Source organism: Chanodichthys erythropterus, chromosome 16 (assembly GCF_024489055.1).
Source record: "Chanodichthys erythropterus isolate Z2021 chromosome 16, ASM2448905v1, whole genome shotgun sequence".
Lineage (NCBI taxonomy): Eukaryota > Metazoa > Chordata > Actinopteri > Cypriniformes > Xenocyprididae > Chanodichthys > Chanodichthys erythropterus.
In genome coordinates this window covers 18,772,604-18,796,129 of record NC_090236.1, presented here as the reverse complement: position 1 = coordinate 18,796,129, position 23,526 = coordinate 18,772,604, and the positions used below count along the sequence as shown (strand labels likewise).

The 23,526-nt window shown below is 36.8% G+C and overlaps 1 protein-coding gene across 1 annotated transcript; it reads left to right on the top strand.

Annotated features, from left to right (window-relative positions):
• Window positions 1–754: 754 nt before the first annotated feature.
• Window positions 755–20,544, top strand: LOC137002576 (Y+L amino acid transporter 2). Its single transcript, XM_067362315.1, has 10 exons — window positions 755–1,026; window positions 1,743–2,260; window positions 8,510–8,635; window positions 8,851–8,995; window positions 14,381–14,504; window positions 14,614–14,717; window positions 14,806–14,902; window positions 15,888–16,037; window positions 16,158–16,341; window positions 18,792–20,544. The coding sequence occupies exons 2-10, from the start codon at window positions 1,744–1,746 to the stop codon at window positions 18,884–18,886; spliced, it is 1,542 nt and encodes a 513-aa protein (XP_067218416.1). The 5' UTR covers window positions 755–1,026; window position 1,743; the 3' UTR covers window positions 18,887–20,544.
• The last annotated feature ends 2,982 nt before the right edge of the window (window positions 20,545–23,526 follow it).

The window sequence follows — 23,526 nt, the reverse complement described above, 5'->3', positions numbered from 1 at the left end:
GTTATAATGTTTTTGAAAAGTCTTTTATGCTGCATTCATGTGATTAAAAGTACAATACAAACAATAATATTATGAAATATTACAATTTAAAATTACAGTTTTCTATTTGAATATATTTTAAAATGTAATCTGTGATCAAAAAAAAAAAAAAAAAAAAACTGTGATCAAAGCTGAATTTTCAGCATCATTACTCCATTCTTCAGTCTACTTTGCCTCTAACTCTTACCTTTCGATGTCCTCACTAAAACATTTCTTAGCAGCTTTGTAAACAGGATTTAAGAAGTCCTCTTCTGAGAACTGCTGGTGATAAATCATGGTGAATGCAGGCTCTGATCACTAAATATGTCACCTGTATTGTAAATCTTACAATAATAATTTAAGTAATTTTATCATCAGTCAGGGAAATATGCCTCTTGTGGGTTTGTTGAATAAGTATCTCCTCAACAAGATGCGGTTGAGGTGTCATCGCATAAACCGAAGAACGAGCTGTGCAAGTTTAATACTTGGAATCAGAGGGTTCGAAATGAGAAATAGTAATAGTGCTGCTTGCCTTAGCAAACACCTCAAGTAAAGGGGAAGCAGTCTGTCTGAATTCTCGAGTCAGAGCTGGAACAGATCGGATAACAAAGACATGCTTTCGTTCAACAGGGTTTTGCTGAGCTACTTTTATCATCAATAGGAGGGGACAGACATTCTCTCTCTGTCTGCCCCTCTCTCTCTCTCTCTCTCTCTCTCTCTGAGTACAGACCTCTTAAAATAGACAGGGCAACTCAAGAACCCATTTTGCCTCTGGTGGAAAAACAGATCAGGGTCTCGCTCTGTCTCTCTCTCTGCGGTCTGGGATTGCGACAGCTCTCATCCTGTTGACCCTGATAGTCTAGTTTTCTTCATTCTGACCAGGATCACCACCACTCTGGAAACTTGCATAACTCATCTGTACGCTCTTCCTCTCCACAATCCAATTGTATGATTTTTTTATTTTTTAATTTTTCCCCCCAAACAGCATTCCTTCTAACATGATTAAAGGTAAAGTACACCAGTTTGTTTTTGGCACTACATTTAAAATGTTAAATAGGACCCAAAACTATTGGCCCACAGTGGCTGTTTTGTTGTTTAGCAAGGACACTGCCTGTGAACTTTCTTTATTTCTTTATTATTGGCTCACTTGAACAAACTATTTACAAAATGGAAGCTTCAAGCGGTTTTTGATTGAACTGTCTTACAAACTAATTTCTAATACTTCTAAAACATATATTAATTTTAGTCAGTTAATTTCAACATTTACTTTATTTAAAATATTAAATGTCTAATATTTATTGGACTCACATGAACTAACAATTTTATTAATTTTTTAACAGTATATTTGTTAATGCTAGTTAATAGAAATAAATAACTATAGATACTTTTACAAATGTATTGCTCATTGTTGATGCTAGTTAACTAATGGGACCTTATTGTGAAGTGTCAGCAGAATATTTTGCATGTGACATTAAATATTAAAGAATATTAATCACAAATTACATGTGACACTTTATATAGATGTAAATAATCTAAACTATGTCTGCACATTATGTAAACAAACTGTAGTTTGATCATTTCTTAATACAATTGCAAGTCATTAGTCAAAAACGAGATATCAAGTTATCTGGGATGTTAAATCCAAATAAAACCACCACCATCATCATAATTGTGTTTTACTAGTAATTACAGCTGCAATACTTGTTGACTTTTGTTTCCTCCAGCATGAAAAAACTGATGTCTTTAGGCCAGAAACTGTGTCCGGGGTCTCGAGGAGCCCTGGACCTGAAGAAACCAGCTGGAACCTGCAATGGTCCAGACCAGGAGGAGAAGATGATCATGAGGAGGGAGATCTCTCTCACCAATGGCATCTGCTTAATTGTGGGCAATATGATTGGCTCGGGTATTTTCGTGTCACCCAAGGGTGTGTTGATGTACAGCGGGTCCTACGGCCTTTCGCTGATCATCTGGGCTCTCGGTGGCATATTTTCCGTGTTTGGTGCACTATGTTACGCAGAACTTGGAACCACTATTACAAAGTCTGGTGCTAGTTATGCGTACATCCTGGAGGCCTTTGGTGGTTTCCTTGCTTTCATTCGCCTGTGGACGTCCATCCTGCTGGTGGAGCCAGCCAGTCAGGCGGTCATCTCACTGACGTTTGCCAACTACCTGGTGGAAGCTTTCTACCCCACCTGTCAGCCTCCGTACGACGCTGTGAGACTGATAGCAGCGGCTTGTCTCTGTGAGTCCTCATTGCAATTGCTCTTAGCGTGAAGTCTTTTTTGCTTTCTTAAAGGTTTAGTTCACCCAAAAATGAAAATAATGTAATTTATTACTCACCCTCATGTCGTTCCACACCCGTAAGACCTTCGTTAATCTTCGGAACACAAATTAAGATATTTTTGTTGAAATCCGATGCTTCTGTGAGACCTGCATAGGGAGTAATGACATTTCCTCTCTCAAGATCCATAAAGGTACTAAAAACATATTTAAATCAGTTATTGTGAGTACAGTGGTTCAATATTAATATTATAAAGTGATGAGAATATTTTAGGTGCGCCAAAAAAACAAAATAACGACTTATTTAGTGATGGCCGATTTCAAAACACTGCTTCAGGAAGCTTCGGAGCACAAATGAATCAGCATATTGAATCATGATTCGGATCGCGTGTCAAACTGCTGAAATCACGCGACTTTGGTGCTCCAAATCGCAGATTCGACACACTGATTCCTTACGCTCCGAAGCTTCCTGAAGGTGTGTTTTGAAATCGGCAATCACTATATAAGTCGGTATTTTTTTTTTTTTTTTTTTTGCCATACCAAAAATACTCTTGTTGCTTTATAATATTAATATTGAACCACTGTACTCACATGAACTGATTTAAATATGTTTTTAGTACCTTTATGGATCTTGAGAGAGGAAATGTCATTGCAGGCCTCATGGAGCCATCGGATTTCAACAAAAATATCTTAATTTGTGTTCCAAAGATTAACAAAGGTCTTACAAGTGTGGAACGGAATTTTGGGGTGAACTAACCCTTTAAACATTCCTGGTCTTATTATTTGAGTTATTACAAAGAAAAAATATTGTTTTTGTAATCTCTAACTGAACCTCTGAAACGACATTCCTTTTCGGTTGATTCCAGTTAGCCCCTTGTTCAGAGATCCTGTGCCCCTTATGTGTATCCAATTCAGTGCCTGATTAGAAATGACATAAAAATCACTTGGTGGTGTATTTTTCTTAATCATGAAAAAGTCATTTGTCTTTTAAATTTTAAATGTTTTAAATCAAAGTTAAACATTTTCAAATTTTCCCTTTCTTTGTGTTTTCGGTTAGCTTAGCCTTTTAGATTAGCATTGCGTTAACTCTTTTAAAAAAGCTCTTTTGAATCAGCGATAGTTCAAAGTATGAAAAGTCTGTCATCATTTACTCACCCTCATGTCATTCCAAAATTGGATGATTTTGTGAAACACAAAAGGAGATATTTTGAGAAATGTATCAGTGTTGTTTTGTCATTGGGCTCCAATGCAGTTTGGTTCCTAGCTTTCTTCAAAATATCTTCTATTATGTTTCACAGAAGAAAGTCATACTGGCTTGGAATGACATGATGATGAATAAATGATGACAGAACTTTCTCTTTAGTTGAAACAAGAAATAACAATAACACGCTATGTTTTTGTTCACACATTAATGAAGGGGGTCCTGATGTGTTGTTATATATTAATATAAATGACAAATATTTCATCATTCCATTTATTGCAGATGTTTTGTCAGTGATTTTTTTTTTTTAGCAGTGTATGAAAATGACATTTTTCCCCTTCTGCTGTCTTTCACATCACAACTCACAAAACCCTTTTTTCTTCACTTTGCTGAATTTCCCTGCGACACGTACAGCATATCCTTCTGTTGGTCAACATAAAACAGCATTTGTAACCCATTGTACTTCCCTAATGTGATGTGAAAAAGAAAAATTAGTTTGTGAAAAGGGGTCGTTCCATGCCAGAATGAACCAATAAATCCTCTGTTAACCCAGTAGCCAAGATGACATCAGCCAAAAAGCAAAGTTGTTTCAGAAGTGAGTCAAGCTATTGAATTAAATGAAAGATTATGAAGACAACTTATTTAATTGTTTTTTGGGGGGAATAATGTGCACTGATGATTAATCTATATCTACCACTATAGAGAAGTAGGCCCTTTATTACACAAAACTAACATGAGGAATCGTTACCTTCATGAATAATTAAAAGAGAATGCATAGCCTGTACTGATGAGAAACTAATAAGCAGCATGCGTAAAAAGACGATCAAAAACACAAGGTGTTGTGTAATATAACAGCCATCACTATGATTAACCTAACTGTAGCACATATTTAACACATATTATAGCAGATTCTACTCCAGGCAGTATGTGCATCTATTATCTTAATGCTAGATTGAATGTTGGCACTAGTTGTTGTGGAACCTGTGAACCAGTAACGCTTTAAAATGGTTCATTAGTTAAACATTAGTTAATGTATTAACTAACATGAACTAACCATGAGCAATACTGCAATTTGTTACTGTATTTACTAATCAACATTAGTTAATGAAAAATACAGCTGTTCATTGTTTGTTAATGTTAGTTCACAGTGCATTAATGTTAACAATACTTTTATGTATTAGTAAATTTTGAAATTAACATTTACAAAGATTAATAAATGCTGTATAAGAGCAGTTCATTATTAGTTCATGTTAATTAATGTAGTTAACTAGTGTTAACTAATGAACCTTAATGTAAAGTGTTACCAACTATTTTAGTAGTCTATTTTGTGACTCAGCTGGCTTGACTGTTGCACTCTGGTATTTGGGTGGAAGATCAACACCACATCCCAGAGTAAAGAATTATTACAGTAATACACGGTACTGAATGATTACCATCTTCACACACCATTATTTACACGATAATCCAATGTACTTCAAATAATACTACTGTATTACTTTAAGTCCAAAAAGCCATAATAGTGATCATGTTATCTAAACCTGAGTGCATTTGTAATTGTGTTACATAGATAACATACATTTTCAAAACTTCAAATCTATAAAAGTTTTTTTTTGTTTGTTTTGTTTTGTTTTGTTTTGGTTCTTGTATCCTAGTAAACAGAGTTTAAGCAAAGTGAAACCCGAAGTAGGGATGAATGGCACTTTTCTCAGTTTCGCCCAATTTTCACTACTCAAATACATGACACACAGGAGATGTTTTTCTTTCTCTTTCCTTCTTAGCAGCTGTTGCCTTCACATAGTTTCCTGTCAGAGCTAAATGTGTTCTCAGAAAGCAGGGACATGATCCACTCAGTGCATGAGGACAGACTGTAACAACACACGCAATTCACATGCTAGCTGAGATTGGACCTGACACTTTCCAAGAATAGGGTACAGAAAAATAAAATCTACAAAAAACAAAGACATTTGGCAAATATTGTTGATTATTGCTGAACCTTCAGAAAATGATATAAAAAGAAAGGAGCTGATTTTATATTACTTGAATTCAATGGTTCAATTCAAATAAGTTCAGTTTAGTTTAAGCTCTCAAATTATTAACTGGAAATAAATAAATAAAACTGAAATAAAAATTAATTAAACCCTAATAGCAATATTTTAAAAATAAAAAAATAAACTAATAAAATGACAGAATCACAGTGAAATTACTAACAATTTATCTAAAATTAACACAAAACTAAAAATATAAAAATAAAAGCTAATTTTTTTCAATGTATTTTATCTATATTTTTCTGTGAAGCACTTTGAGATGCAACTTTTAAAGGCACTATATAAAATAAAATGTATTATTATTATTATTATGCTACTGTCTAACAGGGTTACATGTAAAATGTGGGACAAAGCTATACATTTTGATAATTTTTTTTCCACAATAAATCTAATATTGAATAATCAGTAAGATTATGATGTTGTATTATTTGTTGCATGTAGTTAAGAAGGTCAAGACCATGAGGTGGGACAGGCCCAAATATTTGAAATATGACAAAATAGAGGTTTGATTTGTTTTGAACAACTTACTTTAATGCTTAAACTTATGTTGTATAATAGTTTAACTAACCTACTGAGGGTGTGTCTCAATCAGCTCCCTAGTTCAGTAGTCAGGGCACTGATCAGGGAGTCGGCCATTTTAAGGGCTGTTTCAATCGCAGAATCCTTCCAGGGCCCTGAACTTTCGCTCCCCACAATGCATGTTCCCTTAACGGAAGTTCTGAAGCACGAAACTTAAATCACATGAGCCAACTCACTAGACATAATGAGATGTAATAGATGTTTTTTTTTAAATACAAACCATTATTATATTATATGTATTTCAGCATAAACATACATCGCTACACAGGTAATGAACATAATCTAGCAAACATTTACAATTTATTTATGGCTAAAATGTTGCACATATATGTAACAAGCAAAGTATTTATCATAATGTACTTTAAATAACATTACAAGTAATGTCAGAATGATATCAGCTCTGCTTTTGTTTATAAATACCAGTAGTGATGTTGTACAATGAGGACGTTGTCACGTTGCCGGAAATGGAGTCATAAGTGTCCCAATGTGTAGTGAGTCAGCATCCGTTAGCCTACTGTGCTTACCAGTGCCCGTATTCGTGTACATGATTGTGATTCACAAGCTCGTGAGCTAGGGAACAGATTGAGACGCACCCCTACTGAATAGTTCTCATTTAAAATGCATTAAACTGTACTGTATTCATGGAAAGAGCCTGCTTTGGTTTCTGAGAAATAGACTAAAACATAGAATAAGCCTCTTATGTACAAACCCAATTCCAAAAACCTTGGTACACTGTACAAATTGTGAATAAAAAAGGAATGCAACAATTTATAAATCTCATAAACTTATATTTTATTCACAATAGAATATAGACAACATATCAAATGTTGAATGTGAGACATTTTTAAATGTCATGCCAAATATTGGCTCATTTTGGATTTCATGAGAGCTACACATTCCCAAAAAGTTGGGACAGGTAGCAATAAGATGCCGTAAAAGTTAAATGTACATATGAGGAACAGCTGGAGGACCAATTTGCAACTTATTAGGTCAATTGGCAACATGATTGGGTATAAAAAGAGCCTCTCAGAGTGGCAGTGGCTCTCAGAAGTCAAGATAGGCAGAGGATCACCAATTCCCCCAATGCTGCGGCGAAAAATAGTGGAGCAATATCAGAAAGGAGTTTCTCAGAGAATTGCATCATCTACAGTGCATAATTTCATCCAAAGATTCAGAGAATCTGGAACAATCTCTGTGCGTAAGGGTCAAGGCCGGAAAACCATACTGGATGCCTGTGATCTTCGGGCCCTTAGACGGCACTGCATCACATACAGGAATGCTACTGTAATGGAAATCACAACATGGGCTCAGGAATACTTCCAGAAAACATTGTCGTGAACACAATCCACCGTGCCATTCGCCGTTGTTGGCTAAAACTCTATAGGTCAAAAAAGAAGCCATATCTAAACATGATCCAGAAGCGCAGGCTTTTTCTCTGGTCCAAGGCTCATTTAAAATGGACTGTGCCAAAGTGGAAAACTGTTCTGTGGTCAGATTAATCAAAATTTGAAGTTCTTTTTTGGAAAACTAGGACGCCATGTCATCCGGACTAAAGAGGACAAGGAAAACCCAAGTTGTTATCAGTGCTCAGTTCAGAAACCTGCATCTCTGATGGTATGGGGTTGCATGAGTGCATGTGGCATGGGCAGCTTACACATCTGGAAAGGCACCATCAATGCTGAAAGGTATATCCAAGTTCTAGAACAACATTTGCTCCCATCCAGATGTCGTCTCTTTCAAGGAAGACCTTGCATTTTCCAACATGACAATGCCAAACCACATACTGCATCAATTACAACATCATGGCTGCGTAGAAGAAGGATCCGGGTACTGAAATGGCCAGCCTGCAGTCCAGATCTTTCACCCATAGAAAACATTTGGTGCATCATAAAGAGGAAGATGCGACAAAGAAGACCTAAGACAGTTGAGCAACTAGAAGCCTGTATTAGACAAGAGTTTGTCTGGGACAACATTCCTATTCCTAAACTTGAGCAACTTGTCTCCTCAGCCCCAGACGTTTGCAGACTGTTATAAAAAGAAGAGGGGATGCCACACAGTGGTAAACATGGCCTTTTCCCAACTTTTTTGAGATGTGTTGATGCCATGAAATTTAAAATCAACTTATTTTTCCCTTAAAATGATACATTTTCTCATTTTAAACATTTGATATGTCATCTATGTTGTATTCTGAATAAAATATTGAAATTTGTAACTTCCACATCATTGCATTCTGTTTTTATTCACAATTTGTACAGTGTCCCAACTTTTTTGGAATCGGGTTTGTAATATCTTGTGAGTCATCTTCTGATTAAAACAATATTAAGTGTTCTGATACCCAAACAACTGATTTCAAAATTTATTTAAATTGTTCCTCCTCTTTCCTCAGGCATTCTGATCTTCATAAACTGTGCTTATGTAAAGTGGGGCACTTTGGTTCAAGATATTTTCACCTACACCAAGATCATGTCTCTGCTCCTCGTCATCACAATGGGCATCATCAAGATAATTCATGGTAAATAGAAGTTTTGAGGGGATACTGAAGTTTTGGTGGATTTGTCACCGTAAATAAGAGGAATTGAGATTAGGAAGTAGTGAACAAGGAAGTAGTTCTTAATCGTAGCTCAGGTTGCACCTACACATGTTTTGTTGTTTGAAAAGACTATTTTTATGTACTGTTCAATCTTATAATTTTCTTTTTCTGTTCCTCATACTTCATGTGCACCACAGGAGAAACAAAGAACTTTAATAATCCATTCGAGGGTTCCTCCACGGAGGCGGGCAGCATAGCTCTCGCTCTATATTCGGCTCTGTTCTCCTACTCTGGCTGGGACACGCTCAACTTTGTTACTGAGGAGATCCAGAACCCTGAGAGGTGTCAGCATTTCCATTTTCATGTTTTTCATATTCAATGCATTTGTCTAGATATTGTCAGAGTAACATTGAGTCTCATCCATTAACTGTGCATCTAGGCCTATGTGCACTCACCGGCCACTTTAATTCTAGTACTGGGTTGAACTCCCTTTTTGTCCTCAGAACTGCCTTAATTCTTCATGGCATAGATTCAACAAGGAAACATTCTTGAAAGGAATGCTGGAAACATTCCTTTACAGATTCTGGTCTATATTGACATGACAGCATCAGATTTGTTGGTTGAAGATGGTTTGAAGCCAATCTGCTTCAAGGTTTGACGTGTTTTGCATTCAGAGATGCTCTTCCGCAGACCTTTGTTGTAACGAGTGGTTATTTGAGTTACTGTTGCCTTTTTATCAGCCCAAACCACTCTGGCCATTCTCCTCTGACCTCTGGAATAAAAAGGCGTTTTCACATATTTTCTCTTTTTTGGACCATTCTCTGTAAACACTAGAGCGAGTGAAAATCCCTGTAGATCAGCAGTTTCTGGAATACTCAGACCAGCCCATCTGGCACCAACAACCATGCCACATTCAAAGTCACTTAAATCACCATTTTTCCCCATTCCAATGCTCAGTTTGAACTTCAACAGATCATCTTGACCTCAATTACATGCCTAAATGCATTGAATTGCTGCCATGTGACTGGCTGATTAGATGTTTGCATTAACAGACAGTTAAGGTGTACCTAATAAAGTGGCCAGTGAGTGTAGAAATTATTTGTGTTTTAGCTGATTTTTGAGAATGGCACACTCTAAAGATCTTGCTGCACATGCTCTCAGACAAGAGTGTACGAATCCTTATATGGACTTGGTTTGGGCATGTTTTATGTAAATGACAGATGTGGGCATGTGCGTCCTCATTTAAAATAATTTGGATTCATGAACATGAAATTAAGATATTCCTACACCAATTTATGTGCAAGGGCACCTGTCATGAATGTGGTGGAAATTTTCCATCAGAACCTTTTCTGTGAAAATGCATGAATTGTACAAAATTAATCTCATTGTTTTGGTGCTAAATTACTTTAAATGTAGTTTCCAACACAAATTTTTAATTTAACCTATTGGCGTAGATCATGAAAGGCAGGGGAGGGCAGTCGATGCATGAACAGGAATAATGTTGGCTTGACAAAACCAACAAACTGATCTGCTATTTCTTCTTCTTTCTTTCTTTCTTTCTTTCTTTCTTTCTTTCTTTCTTTCTTTCTTTCTTTCTTTCTTTCTTTCTTTCTTTCTTTCTTTCTTTCTTTCTTTCTTTCTTTATTTCTTTTTCTTTCTTTCTTTCTTTCTTTCTTTCTTTCTTTCTTTCTTTCTTTCTTTTTTTCTTTCTTTCTTTCTTTCTTTTTCTTTCTTTTTCTTTCTTTCTTTCTTTCTTTCTTTCTTTCTTTCTTTCTTTCTTTCTTTCTTTCTTTCTTTCTTTCTTTCTTTCTTTCTTTCTTTCTTTCTTTCTTTCTTTCTTTCTTTCTTTCTTTCTTTCTTTCTTTCTTTCTTTCTTTCTTTCTTTCTTTCTTTCTTTCTTTTTCTCTTTCTTTCTTTCTTTCTTTCTTTCTTTCTTTCTTTCTTTCTTTCTTTCTTTCTTTCTTTCTTTCTTTCTTTCCTTCTTTTTCTGAGACTAAATTTAAAACAGTATCTCCTACCCAACTCAAATCAGACCTTCAGACTGTTCTGACTCAGGGTTGCTATCTTTTCTAACTGATCCGACTCACAGAATTCCTGTATCAGACTTTCAAACATTTCCAGAATCCCATAGACTTTCATAGAGGGGTTAAAACTTTCATACAATAACCTTTTATAAGCTGCGTCCCAATTCAGAGGCTGCATCCTTCGAAGGCTGTATTCGAAGTCTGATTGCATTACAGCGGTGCGCTCAAAGACCGTCCCAATTCAAAAGGCTCCTTCAGCCTTGAAATGTGTCCATCGTTTCCTGGGCAATGAAGGATACAACAGATTCACAGCCTAGCCTACCCAAAATATAACTTTCAAAAAAGTCCAGTACAAACATTACTGCCGCTCATTAATGGCAGCTGTCACAGTTGCTAGGCAACAAGAACAATCCTCCGTAGGCTAGACCATCCCATGCCCAGCCCGACATTCACTGCCTTCGAAGCATGGACCCTCTGAACTGGAACACAGCTATAGATTATTTAAGCTGTCTATCAGCAGCAAAGCCTGAAAACTATCCTAGGTCAACATGCTAAAACACGCTAGCCATGTGTTAGCAACATGTTAATTCATGTTAGCAATGTGTGGGCACAGTGGGCTCTCTGCAAGCAGCCTGCACTAGCAAACTGCCCACATTAAGCCCATGATGGCCCAGTGAGGGCCAGCCCGTTAGGGCCCAGAGCAACTTTTGTACCTTTGGGCCCATGCAGGTTTTGTGTAAGCAGCCCACTTTCGTTTCCCATGCTCTGTTTGGCTGTATTTTTTTTATATAGTATTTTCTGTTTTCTTAAATTACATACAAATATATGTAAAATTACAATAATAATCTGTAATTAATACAACAACAAAACAGTACGATGATAAAACAGTCAAATAACTTGGCAGTAAAGTAAAATCTCCTTATTTAAATAAGCTGAAAACACTGCCACATGACCAGCAGCAACACATGACCAGATTAAACGCTAACAGATCTGTCTAGATCTCAGCATCTTTACTTATTACAATCCAGTTTCACTATTTCATACAAAACTTTTAGATGTTGATGTTTTATTAAAAATAGTACAATTTTAAGTCACCGTTATGGAGGTGAGCATTTGCTGTAGTTGGACTCTTGACCCTTGGCTTTTCAGCATCAGTTGTTCTCTGGCTGCTATAACTGTGTATTTCTGAAGCACATTTGTTTTAGCAAAAATTACAAGAGAAATTCTGGTTAGATGAAGTTGATTACTTATTGATGATTCAATTCTCATGTAGTGGTCAGAATCAAAGAGATTTATATTTTATAGAGTATGATTTAGGTAATATATTTGAATGGCAGATGCCCCTACCAGTCATTGACCATTTCTTTTTTAATGATCATTAACCGTTATTTTCAATAATGGTAAATGTGTGGCACCCTGTGCTGCCAGATTTATTGTTAAAGATTAATAGTGCGGGCCCTGTGTGGGCCCAGTGAGGGATTCCTGGGTGTTAAGTGGCTTCCCATGCAGGGCTAGCGCTAAGGGGCCAACGATTTGCCAGTGAGCAAATTCTCAGGGGACCTGTGCTGGCAGACTGCTGGGGGCCCTTGCGCTAGCCCTAAGTGGACCCGTAAAGGTCCAGTGCAATGATCAATGAAATATGATCAAACATGCTAGCAATGTGCTAACACATGATAGAAACTAGGGCTGCTCCCTAATAGTCGACTAACCATTAGTCAACAAGGAGAGGCTTAGTCAACTAAATTTTTTTTAGTCACTTAGTCACAGAAAGATAAAAAAAAATCCACAGGAAGTGGAGAAAGTCAAGACAGATCGTTATGAGCTGCTTTATGTGGTAATTACAGTATATCGTGGAGTACATCTAAACGCTTGCCTATCGTTCATCGACCTACAAAGCCTATTCATAGCAGTGCAAACATTTAAAACAATGAAAAGTTATAGCCTACAGTAAAACAAATAAGAAATATTATAATATACACTGTGTTCCAAATTATTATGCACGTGACATATCAGTAAGATTTCAGTAGAATAAACATTCAGATTTTGTTTTTTCTAAGAAAATGTTTGTTTGTTTATTTATCCATGTCTTTTTAGATAACTGGTATCAATCTCAGACAAAATAATTTGCCAGGTCTATGGAAACCCTACTTAGAGGTTGTTCCTCATTATTAAGCAAGTCACAGTTCTCATGCAATATGGGGAGGAAGAAAGATCTTTCTGAAGATGAAAAGCATGAAATGGTGCAATGTTGTGCAAAAGGCATGAAAACAACTAATATTGTGTGAAAATTGAATGCAGATTTGTGAGTGATTTAGAGCACAGCAGAAGTTGGTCAGATAAAGGCTTATTAATGAAAGTTCCTGTCAAAATTAATTAAACTGTAAATTATTTGTATTAAAAGGGCAGCTATAAAAAAGACCAGCAAACAGGTATTTGAAGCTGCTGGTGTCTCTGGAGTCTTGAGAAGCTCTCCATGCAGACTGGCAGTTGTGCGTAAAAATGCATTTTAGCCACCATTAACCAAACCTCACAAAAGAGAAACATTTACAGTGGGTGTAGAAATACATTTTCAAACATTTTTATTTCTGTGGTGTTTTTTTTTTTTTTTTTTTTGCAGCATGGGATAGTGCATAGTGCATTGTATTTCAGAAGGGACTATCCTCCTTTTTATACCATAGCTGAAAATGTCTAATTATAAATTAACCAATTCAAATGGAAAACAAATATTCTCAGGTTATGTCAACTTCATCACTACAGCCGAAAATACAGCCTTGCTTGCCTTGCATTTATAATCATTACTTCTGCCCTTGCGCTGTGTGCGCTTGAGCACTGATTAGGCAATAAAGGCTCTTAATTATGATTTATATGGTTTATTAATAAACATGTGATTAGTTGACTAATCATGCTAATGTTAGTCGACTAATCAACTAGAAACATGCTAGTAACATGCTAAATCATGTTAGCAACATGCTTAATCATGTTGGCAATGTGTTAAATTGTGCTAGAAACATGTTAGCAATGTGCTAAATCATGCTAGTAACATGTTAAACATGTTACTAATTGTTTAATCACATTAGAAACATGTTAGCCACATGGTAAAACATGTTAACAATGTACTAATTATGCTAACAACATGTTAAATCATGGTAGTAATGTGTTCATTCATGCAAGAAAAATGTTAGCAATGTGTTAATTCATTTCCGAAACATACTAGCAATGTGTTAAATCATGCCAGGAATATGTTCAATCGTGTTAAAATATGCTAGCAACTTGCTAAAACATGTTACCAATGCAGAAAAATCTTTCAGACAACTTTCAGACAAGGCTTTACTCCTCTATTTCACAATAATACACATCTCCAGGCACTTCATTTATTCATTTACTCATGAATAAATTATTTATTTTGGCTAAAGTTTAGTACTCTAAGGTACTTTAAAAATATATAAGAATATTGATTTATTTTCCCCAAAATTAGCTCAGGTAATGCAAAAATGTCAACAGATTCCATCTGGTCCTGCTGGTGAGTAACTTCATGACCAGTGGACTCATTATAAGACTAAACTAACAGAATTAGGTATGTTTATCTTTTCATTTATTAATTTAATAAACACTGTTATCCAAAGCTACATAAAAATGAATGCATCCTGTTCCTTACACTGTTATTCATCCTAAGCATTTAATCTTTCTCCTTGACCATTAATAGGAACCTTCCCATCGCTATAGCCATCTCCATGCCAATAGTGACGATCATCTATCTGCTGACCAATGTGGCCTACTATGTAGTTCTGGACATGCCTTCTTTCATGGGTAGTGATGCAGTGGCTGTAGTAAGGATCTTTCAGAGTATCAAATATGTGATCTTTGGTCTTTATGAGTTTATTGTATTAATTACACTATCATTTGATTAAACCATCTAGTTTGTGTCCCAATCTGTAGACATTTGGAAATCAGGTGCTAGGTCCCATTAGCTGGATCGTTCCCATCGCTGTGGCCATGTCTTGCTATGGAGGACTCAATGCCTCCATCATTGCTGCCTCCAGGTAAAACTTTTTGGTTCCAGTTAAGACAACAAGGACTTTAAAGTCTTGATATTTGCATTTAGTAGATGTTGCATTTCTTTGGTGATAGGTTGTTTTTTGTGGGGGCGAGAGAAGGCCACCTTCCCATCAGCTTAAGTCTGATCCATGCTGAGCGCTACACTCCTGTACCTGCACTCCTCTTTAATGTAAGACTCTTTCCTTTTTCTCCAACTATCAGCATGTACATTATCTGGACTAGATTATCCATTATAATACGATACTACAACATAATCAGTTGGTAAAGGCAACATGAAATGGTGTTCACGACCCATTGTACTTATGTAATTTGTATTTCTGGAAAGAAAGGTATGGCACGTCTTTAACCATTGAAAGGGCTTTGATTGTGGAATCTATGTGACAGGACTTTTCAAGGGAGGGGTTCAAGAATAAGATGGTCTAGTGAATAATGATGGGACCTTTCAAAACACTGTTCTATGAATCTGAAAACTTTGCAAACTTTGTTTCGAATATGTTAAACCACTACGCAATTTCCATAAGCAAGCCTTTGTTGTGGCATAGCTGTTTTGAAATATTTAAAAAATGTCAGTGGTTAACCACTAGAGGGCAGTATTTGTGAACCCATGAAGCAGAGTTTATATGGATTTTACCTGATCTTGGTGCAGTTTTACAAGACATTTCTATGACACATTTGTATAATAAAAAAGGATGCATAGTAGTTCACCGATTTTTAACCCGTTTTGCAAATTTCTGTTTATTTGTCTGCAAAAATCTGTCAGATTTCCCTCTCCGTTTGCCCTAAAACACTCTGTTCATGGTCATCCAGTTTGAAATGTAGACCACAAACATGGATGATTTTCAGATTTTCCATTTCAGTGTTCTCTCTTTGGTATTTATGATTCTTTGCAGCCTTTAGCCACTGCCTACAACACGCTGGATCCTTCACTCGAAACATTTTCTCATACTTAAATCCATTTAGACAATAACAAAAAAAGTCATAATTTGGTTTCACATGACCACTTTCAAGCCTTTCTATTGCATTTGTATTTAAGCAGCCAATTTTTCTGCTGCTGAATGTTTAAAGTTGCATTTTTTTTTATGTTGCGCTGACCAATATGGCAGTCATCTTACTGAATAGGCACTGATAAGCATTGGATTTGTGGATGTTTATAGGGCGTTATGGGTCTGATCTTCCTCTGTGTAGAGGATGTGTTTCAACTCATCAACTACTTCAGCTTCAGTTACTGGCTTTTTGTGGGTCTGTCTGTGGCCGGACTCATTTACCTGCGTATCACTCAGCCTGACAGACACAGACCTGTCAAGGTAACTAGATCTATACAGTGGTCCAGCATTCATATCCGCTTATTTGTTTGAATAAAACCCAATGTCTTATTCTGTGTGTTTGTTGACTCAGCTTCAGTCTTCTGTCTTTTTCTTCATTAGCTCACATTGTTCTTCCCATTCATCTACTGCTTGTGCAGTGTGTTCCTCGTGATCGTGCCTCTGTACAGCGACACCATTAACTCCCTCATAGGAGTTGCCATCGCACTGTCTGGAGTTCCTGTTTATTACCTGTGTATCTACTTGCCCAAAGAGAAAAGGCCAAAATGGATCGGTAAAATCAATGGTGAGGATATTACACATCACACATATTACTATTACACATATATATATATATATATATATATATATATATATATATATATATATATATATATATATATATATATATATATATATATATATATATATATATACTATTGTTTTAAGGTATCCTTGTTACAGTGCAATAAATACTTTTAAGTACTGAGTAATAATAATTAACTACATTAACTTACTATAGGGTTAGTGTTAGGATTAGGGTTTGGTTTTAAGGTTAGTTGCATGCAACTATGCGCAATTTACTGTTATTAACATGTAACATATGTAAAAAGGACTGTAAAATGAAGTAAAAAAAAAGTGTTACCAAAACATTTTAGTATAGGGAACACTTATAAACTATTAACTACGACTTTTCCCTCAATAAAGTCTTATTTTACTGCTTATTAACCCTTAAATGCATGACTGTTTCACCAATCATTCTTACATATTCGGGTCTTTATCGACCCGGATCTATATCTAACACTGAAGGATCTCTACCTGTCGCAATAATATAAAACTCCTCTGATATTAGAGCAACAATTACAGAAGAATAAAATAAATCGTATTTTGCTACTTTTTGGAGCTTGAAAGGGCTCAGTTTGAGCAGATGTTTCATGCCATCATCACTGTCCTCGTCAGAGCTCATTTCCCAGTAAATTCAGCAAATAATGGGTTAGTTTTATGTTTGAGGTTACGAATATGAGCCCATTCGCGATCTCAACGTATTCTCAAAACTATATAATTTTCATCATCTTCAAAATCAATATTTTGATCGCTAACAGCTTTACCAGATTCATCCTGTAACAGTTACAGTCATATTTGATTGCGTTCAGTACTTGCTCTGCAGTAAATTGCTGAGCCATTTCATGTCATGTTTATTTCGTTTTCTGTCTGAATGAGTCGTCACTTCAGCATTGTGTATCAGACATTGCCACCTTGTGGAATAAAGGTGAATTGCACTTATTCCGTCATCTAAGATTCAATTATTGTTGTGCAGAAAAAAATATACCAACACTCAAACACACCTCGGGTCGTTAGTGACCCTATACAATTTTTACAAAAAATTAATACAAAAATAGGCATTCTTTTATAATTTTATATATTTTTTTTCTTGTTATATTTTTTATAATGAATTGATAGAGGAATACCAAGAAGGTTGATGTCTAACTTTGAAAAATGAACAAGGAGGAGGGTAGTAAATGCATTTAAAGGTTAATAGTTAGTAAGGTAGTTAGTAAGTTTAGGTATTAGGTAGGATTAAGACTGTAGAATAAGGTCATGCAGAATAAGACAATAGCCAATATTCTAGTAATATCTATGCTAATAAGCAACTAGTTAAAGTACCCTAAAATAAAGTGTTACCCAAAACATTTATTAAAACTAAGCTGTAAAATTCCCAACTTCAGACTATTGAATACATTTAAATGCTTAACCATGCATTCAAGATGTTTTTAGCAACTTCCTGAAACTGGCTAATGTTAGTGCATTTCTAACAGTAAGATGAAGTGCATTCCATAACCTGGGTGCAGCAACAGAAAAAGCTCTCTCCCCATAGATTGTAATCTACAAAGAGGCATCTGAAGAATAAAAGAATCAGCAGAACTAAGAGAACGAGAAAGTTTCTAATCTAATATCAAAGCTTAAAAAAATCACTCCAATGTTATAAGCTTGAGAAGATGGCAATACAACACTGTGATCAATAATCTAATCTGGAGCTAATGTAAATTTGGGTATCATCAGCATAAAGTGATACCCTAAGCCTTGTTTCTTCATGATTTACCCCAGAGGAAGTATATAAATAATAAACAGCATAGGACTCAAGACAGATCCCTGAGGAACACCATGACAGACCTGTCCAATGTCAGATTTGTTGTTTCCCAAGACAACAAACTGGGAACCGTCAGTAAGGTCGGATTTAAACCATTTAACACCATATCATAGATACAAAGTCAACTCTCTAGCACTCCTAGATGGTAGAGGCTCCAGGGTTAGATGAGATAAGCAGGTCAAAGGCTCGAACAAAGGCTCTTTGTATTGTGTCTCTTTCTAAACCCCGATTTAAAAAGCTGCAAAAAGCTTGTTGAATGACAAGTGTGAATGAAGTTGTGCACGTTCCAAAACCTTACCTTGAAATGGAAGATTTGAGATAGGCCTGTAATTTGACTTATCAAATCCAGGCTTTTTAAAGGGTTAGTTCACCCCCCAAAAAATGAAAATTCTGTCATTAATTGATCACCCTCATGTCGTTCCACAACCATAAGACCTTTGTTCAACTTCGGAACATGAATTAATTTTTTTTTTTCTAAAATCCTAAAATAATAGGCAAACATTATTTTATTTTAATTTATTTTATATTCATTTATTTAATTTTTTTGCAGTGTGACTCCATAGCTCCTTTTACCCCCAACTTGTTTTTGTCTCTTTTCTCCATGCCAGATTCTGTCACCAAGTACACTCAGATCATGTGCTGCTGCTGCTTAACTGACTTGGATGTGGAGCCAGAGAAGCTGGCAGAACCAAAGACTCAATAACTATCTCAAGAGGACGTGCCTGGAGCATGGATTCCATCTCTGCATCATAGGGAGAAAAAAGAGAAACTATTTGTCAAAAACAAATACCTCACGGATTTATAAAACGTCTAGTACATATCTCATAGAGATCAAATTCCATCGATATCTCAGATATATCTCTTTTGCTCAGTGTAACTGAAAACCAAAATACTGTGTGATTTATTCTGTTGGAGTGTTTCTTCAAGGATCACTAATAACTGCAAATCAAAATGAATTATGTCCGCCATTCTGTCAAGGTCTCAATGAAGCTCCTTGTACGCCACTGACTGAAGAGGTTTATAGATACCGGGAAACATTGGAACTGCTTTTGGTTTGAGTCTTGAACAGAAAACAGGGCAGAGGAGCTGGAATATACTGACAAACTGAACAACTGGATAGTTAACTCATGTCAACTATTTGGGGACTACGATATAGAGTGATGGGACTTTCTTTTTTAAAAAATACACATTTCTTTCTGTACCGTTTGTCAGATGCAGTAAAAAAAGAAAAAGAAAAAACAGAACAATTTTCAAATGATTTTGTCCATTTGATTTCAGTGCACTTGTTTCTGTATGATGACTGCACTTAGTGTCTCACTGTCTGTATTTGATGTACTTTGTTAATTTGAAATTGAAAACAGGAAGTATCACTTACTGAACATTACTCCAGAGTGTTGCGTAATTTTCTAAAATCGTGATCAGGTTTGATTTGCTTTTCTGGCCTATCTTATTTGAGACATTAAAGGTTGTAATAGATAATGTCAGGATGATTTTGAAAACCTTGTGCTTGAGGCGCCATGACTTGGTGATTTTTCCAGATGGCTGAAGCTAAAAATAGAGAAAACTATGACGGTCTGGGAGCTCCGGTGTCAGATGTCTGGGTGATGATTGTGAGAGATGAGTTTATCCACAATGTAGCACAACATGAGACAAACCAGTAACACTTTAGAATAAGGTTTCATTAGTTAACATTAGTTAAATACTTTAGCTAACATGAACTAACAATGAACAATATTTTTACAGCATTTATTAATCTTAGATAGTTAATTTTACCATTTACTAATTAGTAAAATCAAAAGTTGTATTTGTTAACATGAGTTACTGTGAACTAACATGAACAAACAATGAACAACTGTATTTTTATTAACTAACATTAACGAAGGTTAATAAACACTGTAAAAAATTTATTATTCATTTTGAGTTCATGTTAGTTAATACATTAATGTTAACAAATGATACCTTATTGTAAAGCGTGTTACTGACAAACCTTCTATGATATTGTTTAATTTTCACCTCTTTCATATCCATGCTTTGAAAACACATATGAAAACAGTGATATTTCAGACCCAAAGGATACATTTAGATCATTTTAGTTTGTAAATCCTCCATATTTCATTAGCTTTGAAATAAAAATGTGTCTTACATTTGGTTTGTTTTGAAGCACAAATAACTGATTTGTACTGGACATTGGCCAGCTGTGACCTGGTTGTTTATTACAAGTTTTATTTTGTGGTCTTTTGTTTTTGAAATTAAAATTCCATACATTGATTGAGAAATAAAAGCAAATAAGAGGATTTCGTAATAGAGCTGAACTTCTGATAGTGCTGAACTTCTGACATTACTACAGTATGTGTCATGGAAAGTAAAGTAAAACAGACCCACATGCCTCAGTGTAATTTCAACATATTGAATCATCTGATTAAAAAGTCCTCTAATGAAGATAATTTAGTCATTTTAATCACAGATGTGATTATGTATTAAATATCCCCCTCACAGGGATACTGCTGAATGCATTAAAACAAGAGTTTACATTGATTAGCCAAAATAAAAATAAAACTATTTACAGGTTAATTGAATAACATTGATTATATTGTTACTGTAACGTAGGGGAGTCCACTGGAGGCGAGTGTAGTTTTGAACCCAGGTGCAGTATTTAATACGAATAATCCAAAATACAAACTTGAACAAAAACAGGTTCAAGTCGTGTCAAGTCAGGACTTGACTTGACTTGACACGACTTGATTTGAAAACGGACACTAACACTCACCAAAAGCAGGTTACATATAAACAAAGCTAGACCAGATAACAATGGAACATGAGGGCTATAAATACAAGAACTGATGGAACACATGACTAGGACAACCAATGGGGAAGTGACACAAGGAACATGAGAACCAATGACCAAACAGAACTGAAAACCACATGACTGTAAATAACCAATGAGACTATGACACATGGACTAAGGGAGAACATGAGGAGCAAGGTAAACATGACACAAACAAGCAACATGAAACAAACTACAAAATAAAAGACATGAAATCAAAAACATGAACACAAACACCCGTGACAGTTACAGTGGCACCTGTCGAGGTGTGAGATATATTAGGCAGCAAGTAAACAGTCAGTTTTTGAATTTCATGTGTTGAAAGTAGGAAAATTGTCAAGAAAAAAAGATTTGTGCAACTTTGACAAGGGCCAAATAGTGATGGCTAAACCAGCGGTTTCAATCCTGGTTCTGAGGACCCACTGTTCTGTACATTTTGTATGTTTCCCTTATTTAACACACCTGATTCAGATCATTATCTCTTATATGAGATTTCTATGAATTGAACTAAGGGTGTCAGATAAGAAAGACATACAAAAATATGCAGGTCAATGGGTCCCTAGGACCAGGACTAAAAACCACTGGGCTAGACGTATCAGAGCATCTCCAGGCAAGTCTTGTGTGGTGTTCCCAGTATGCAGTGGTTAGTACCTACCAAAATGGTGCAAGGAAGAACGGTAGTTACACATGTAACTGTGGTTCTGTGAATTCCAGATGACCGCCAGAGGCGGTGTAAACACTATGGATTATCACAGCGCCAGCTAGATAGGTTGAGAGAATATACCTATATACGCTGCGTTAATGATGCTTTGGGAATGCTTCTGTGTGATTGCATCTGAAGCACTTGTGTCAACTAGTCCAATGGCGAGACGGAATGTCACGGGCAGGTGACATTATGACCAGGAAAGCATAAAAGCACATCCGGAATGACCGGCGTCAGGGATGAAGGAAGTATGGCAGGGCGACGCAGCGTCTCGTTCCCTTCTCAGGGAACTATGGTTACAGTCGTAACATTTCAAGGGAACTTGCGCTGCGTCAGTGACACTTTGGGAATGACAATACCCAAACGGCATGCTTACAAGTGCCTGTCCGTGTGAATACTGAGAGCACAACTAAGACATGAGCACCTGTGAATCTGGGGCAGTGCCCAGGTCAAGGTTGTAATACCTTACAAAGGTGAGCGCAGAGGACCAGCCTGCCACATACCACATCCTGTAGGGATACCTCCTTATATAATAAGGATTTCTCAGCTGCCATACTCCTGTCCTGGCCTAAAAGCACCATGGAGTAAACGTGGCCAACAGGTTTCTCCACAGGGATACACCACCCAAAGGGACATGGTAGGCAGCTAAGGCTGGGGATGGGGGGATGTGGAAGGGGATGACCCTGCGGAAAAACAAACCTGCAGTAACTCCAGCACTGTACTAATAGGGCAGTTAACTGGGACCCACAGTCGAGATGTGCACCATTAAGTGAAAAACTTCAATGCATACCATATCCTCTTAGAGGGAGCTCTGGAGTGAAGTATGGTCTCCACAGCCTCAGTTGAGAGACCAAAGTCTATGAGTTAGGCCCCCTCAGAGGCCAAACTCACAGGTTCCATATCTCTGGGTGGGGGTGAACGTTCACGCCTCCCACTTGAGACAGAAGGACCCTCCCTCCTGACCGGAATCTCCAAGGGGGAGCTGTCTAGGAGGGACACCATGTCCAAGAACCATAGTCGGCTCGGCCAGTACGCCGCTACTGGTAGTAGACTTATACAGTCCCTACGGACCTTCTCCAGAACTCCTGGGAGCATAGCAATCAAGGGAAAAGCATAGAGACATAGCTTTGGCCATGTCTGTACCATAACATAACCCAAGGGAGCTGGGTGTGTGAGGGTGAATCAAAGTGGGCAGTGCATTGTATTCTGAGATGCAAACAGATCCACATCCGCTTGGCCGAAAACCTCTCATATATGCTTCACCACCTCAGGGTGAAGTTTCTATTCCTTAGACCTCAGTCCCTGTATCAACAGGATGTATGCTCCTAAATGTTGGTACCCTGGAATTTATACTGCTCTCAGGGAACACAGGAGGATACTGTGTGCCAGTTTACATAGTGGCCAAGGATATGGACAGAGATGATGCTTTATATAAGAAACCACTGATGTGTTATCTGTGCGAACAAGCACATGATGGCCTCTTAGGCCTGGGAGGAAATGCTTCAGCTCTGTGAAGACAGCCATCATTCCCAGGCAAATTATGTGACACGAGAGAGGATGACTCCTCCACAGACCCTGAGCTGAGTGGCACCACTCCCCAGCCCATGAGGGAAGCATCTGTTGTGAGCATGAAGCAATGACAATGGCCTCTTAACATAGGACCTTGGGAAAACAACCAAGGCTTCCTCTATACTATCAAGGTGCAAAGACCTTGATTATGTGGAGCGGGTTCCCCCTCAAGAAAAACCCCCTTTGACTTGAGCCACCACTGCAAGGGTCTCATGTACAGCAGGCCAAAAGATTCATGTTGGACGCA

Bases quoted from the DNA above. Each gene is read 5' to 3' on its own strand.
- LOC137002576 (XM_067362315.1), top strand. From the start codon at position 1,744: ATGAAAAAACTGATGTCTTTAGGCCAGAAACTGTGTCCGGGGTCTCGA. The intron at 14,505-14,613 runs GTAAGGATCTTT...CCCAATCTGTAG, and splicing joins GTAGTGATGCAGTGGCTGTA to ACATTTGGAAATCAGGTGCT. The intron at 16,038-16,157 runs GTAACTAGATCT...TTTCTTCATTAG, and splicing joins ACAGACACAGACCTGTCAAG to CTCACATTGTTCTTCCCATT.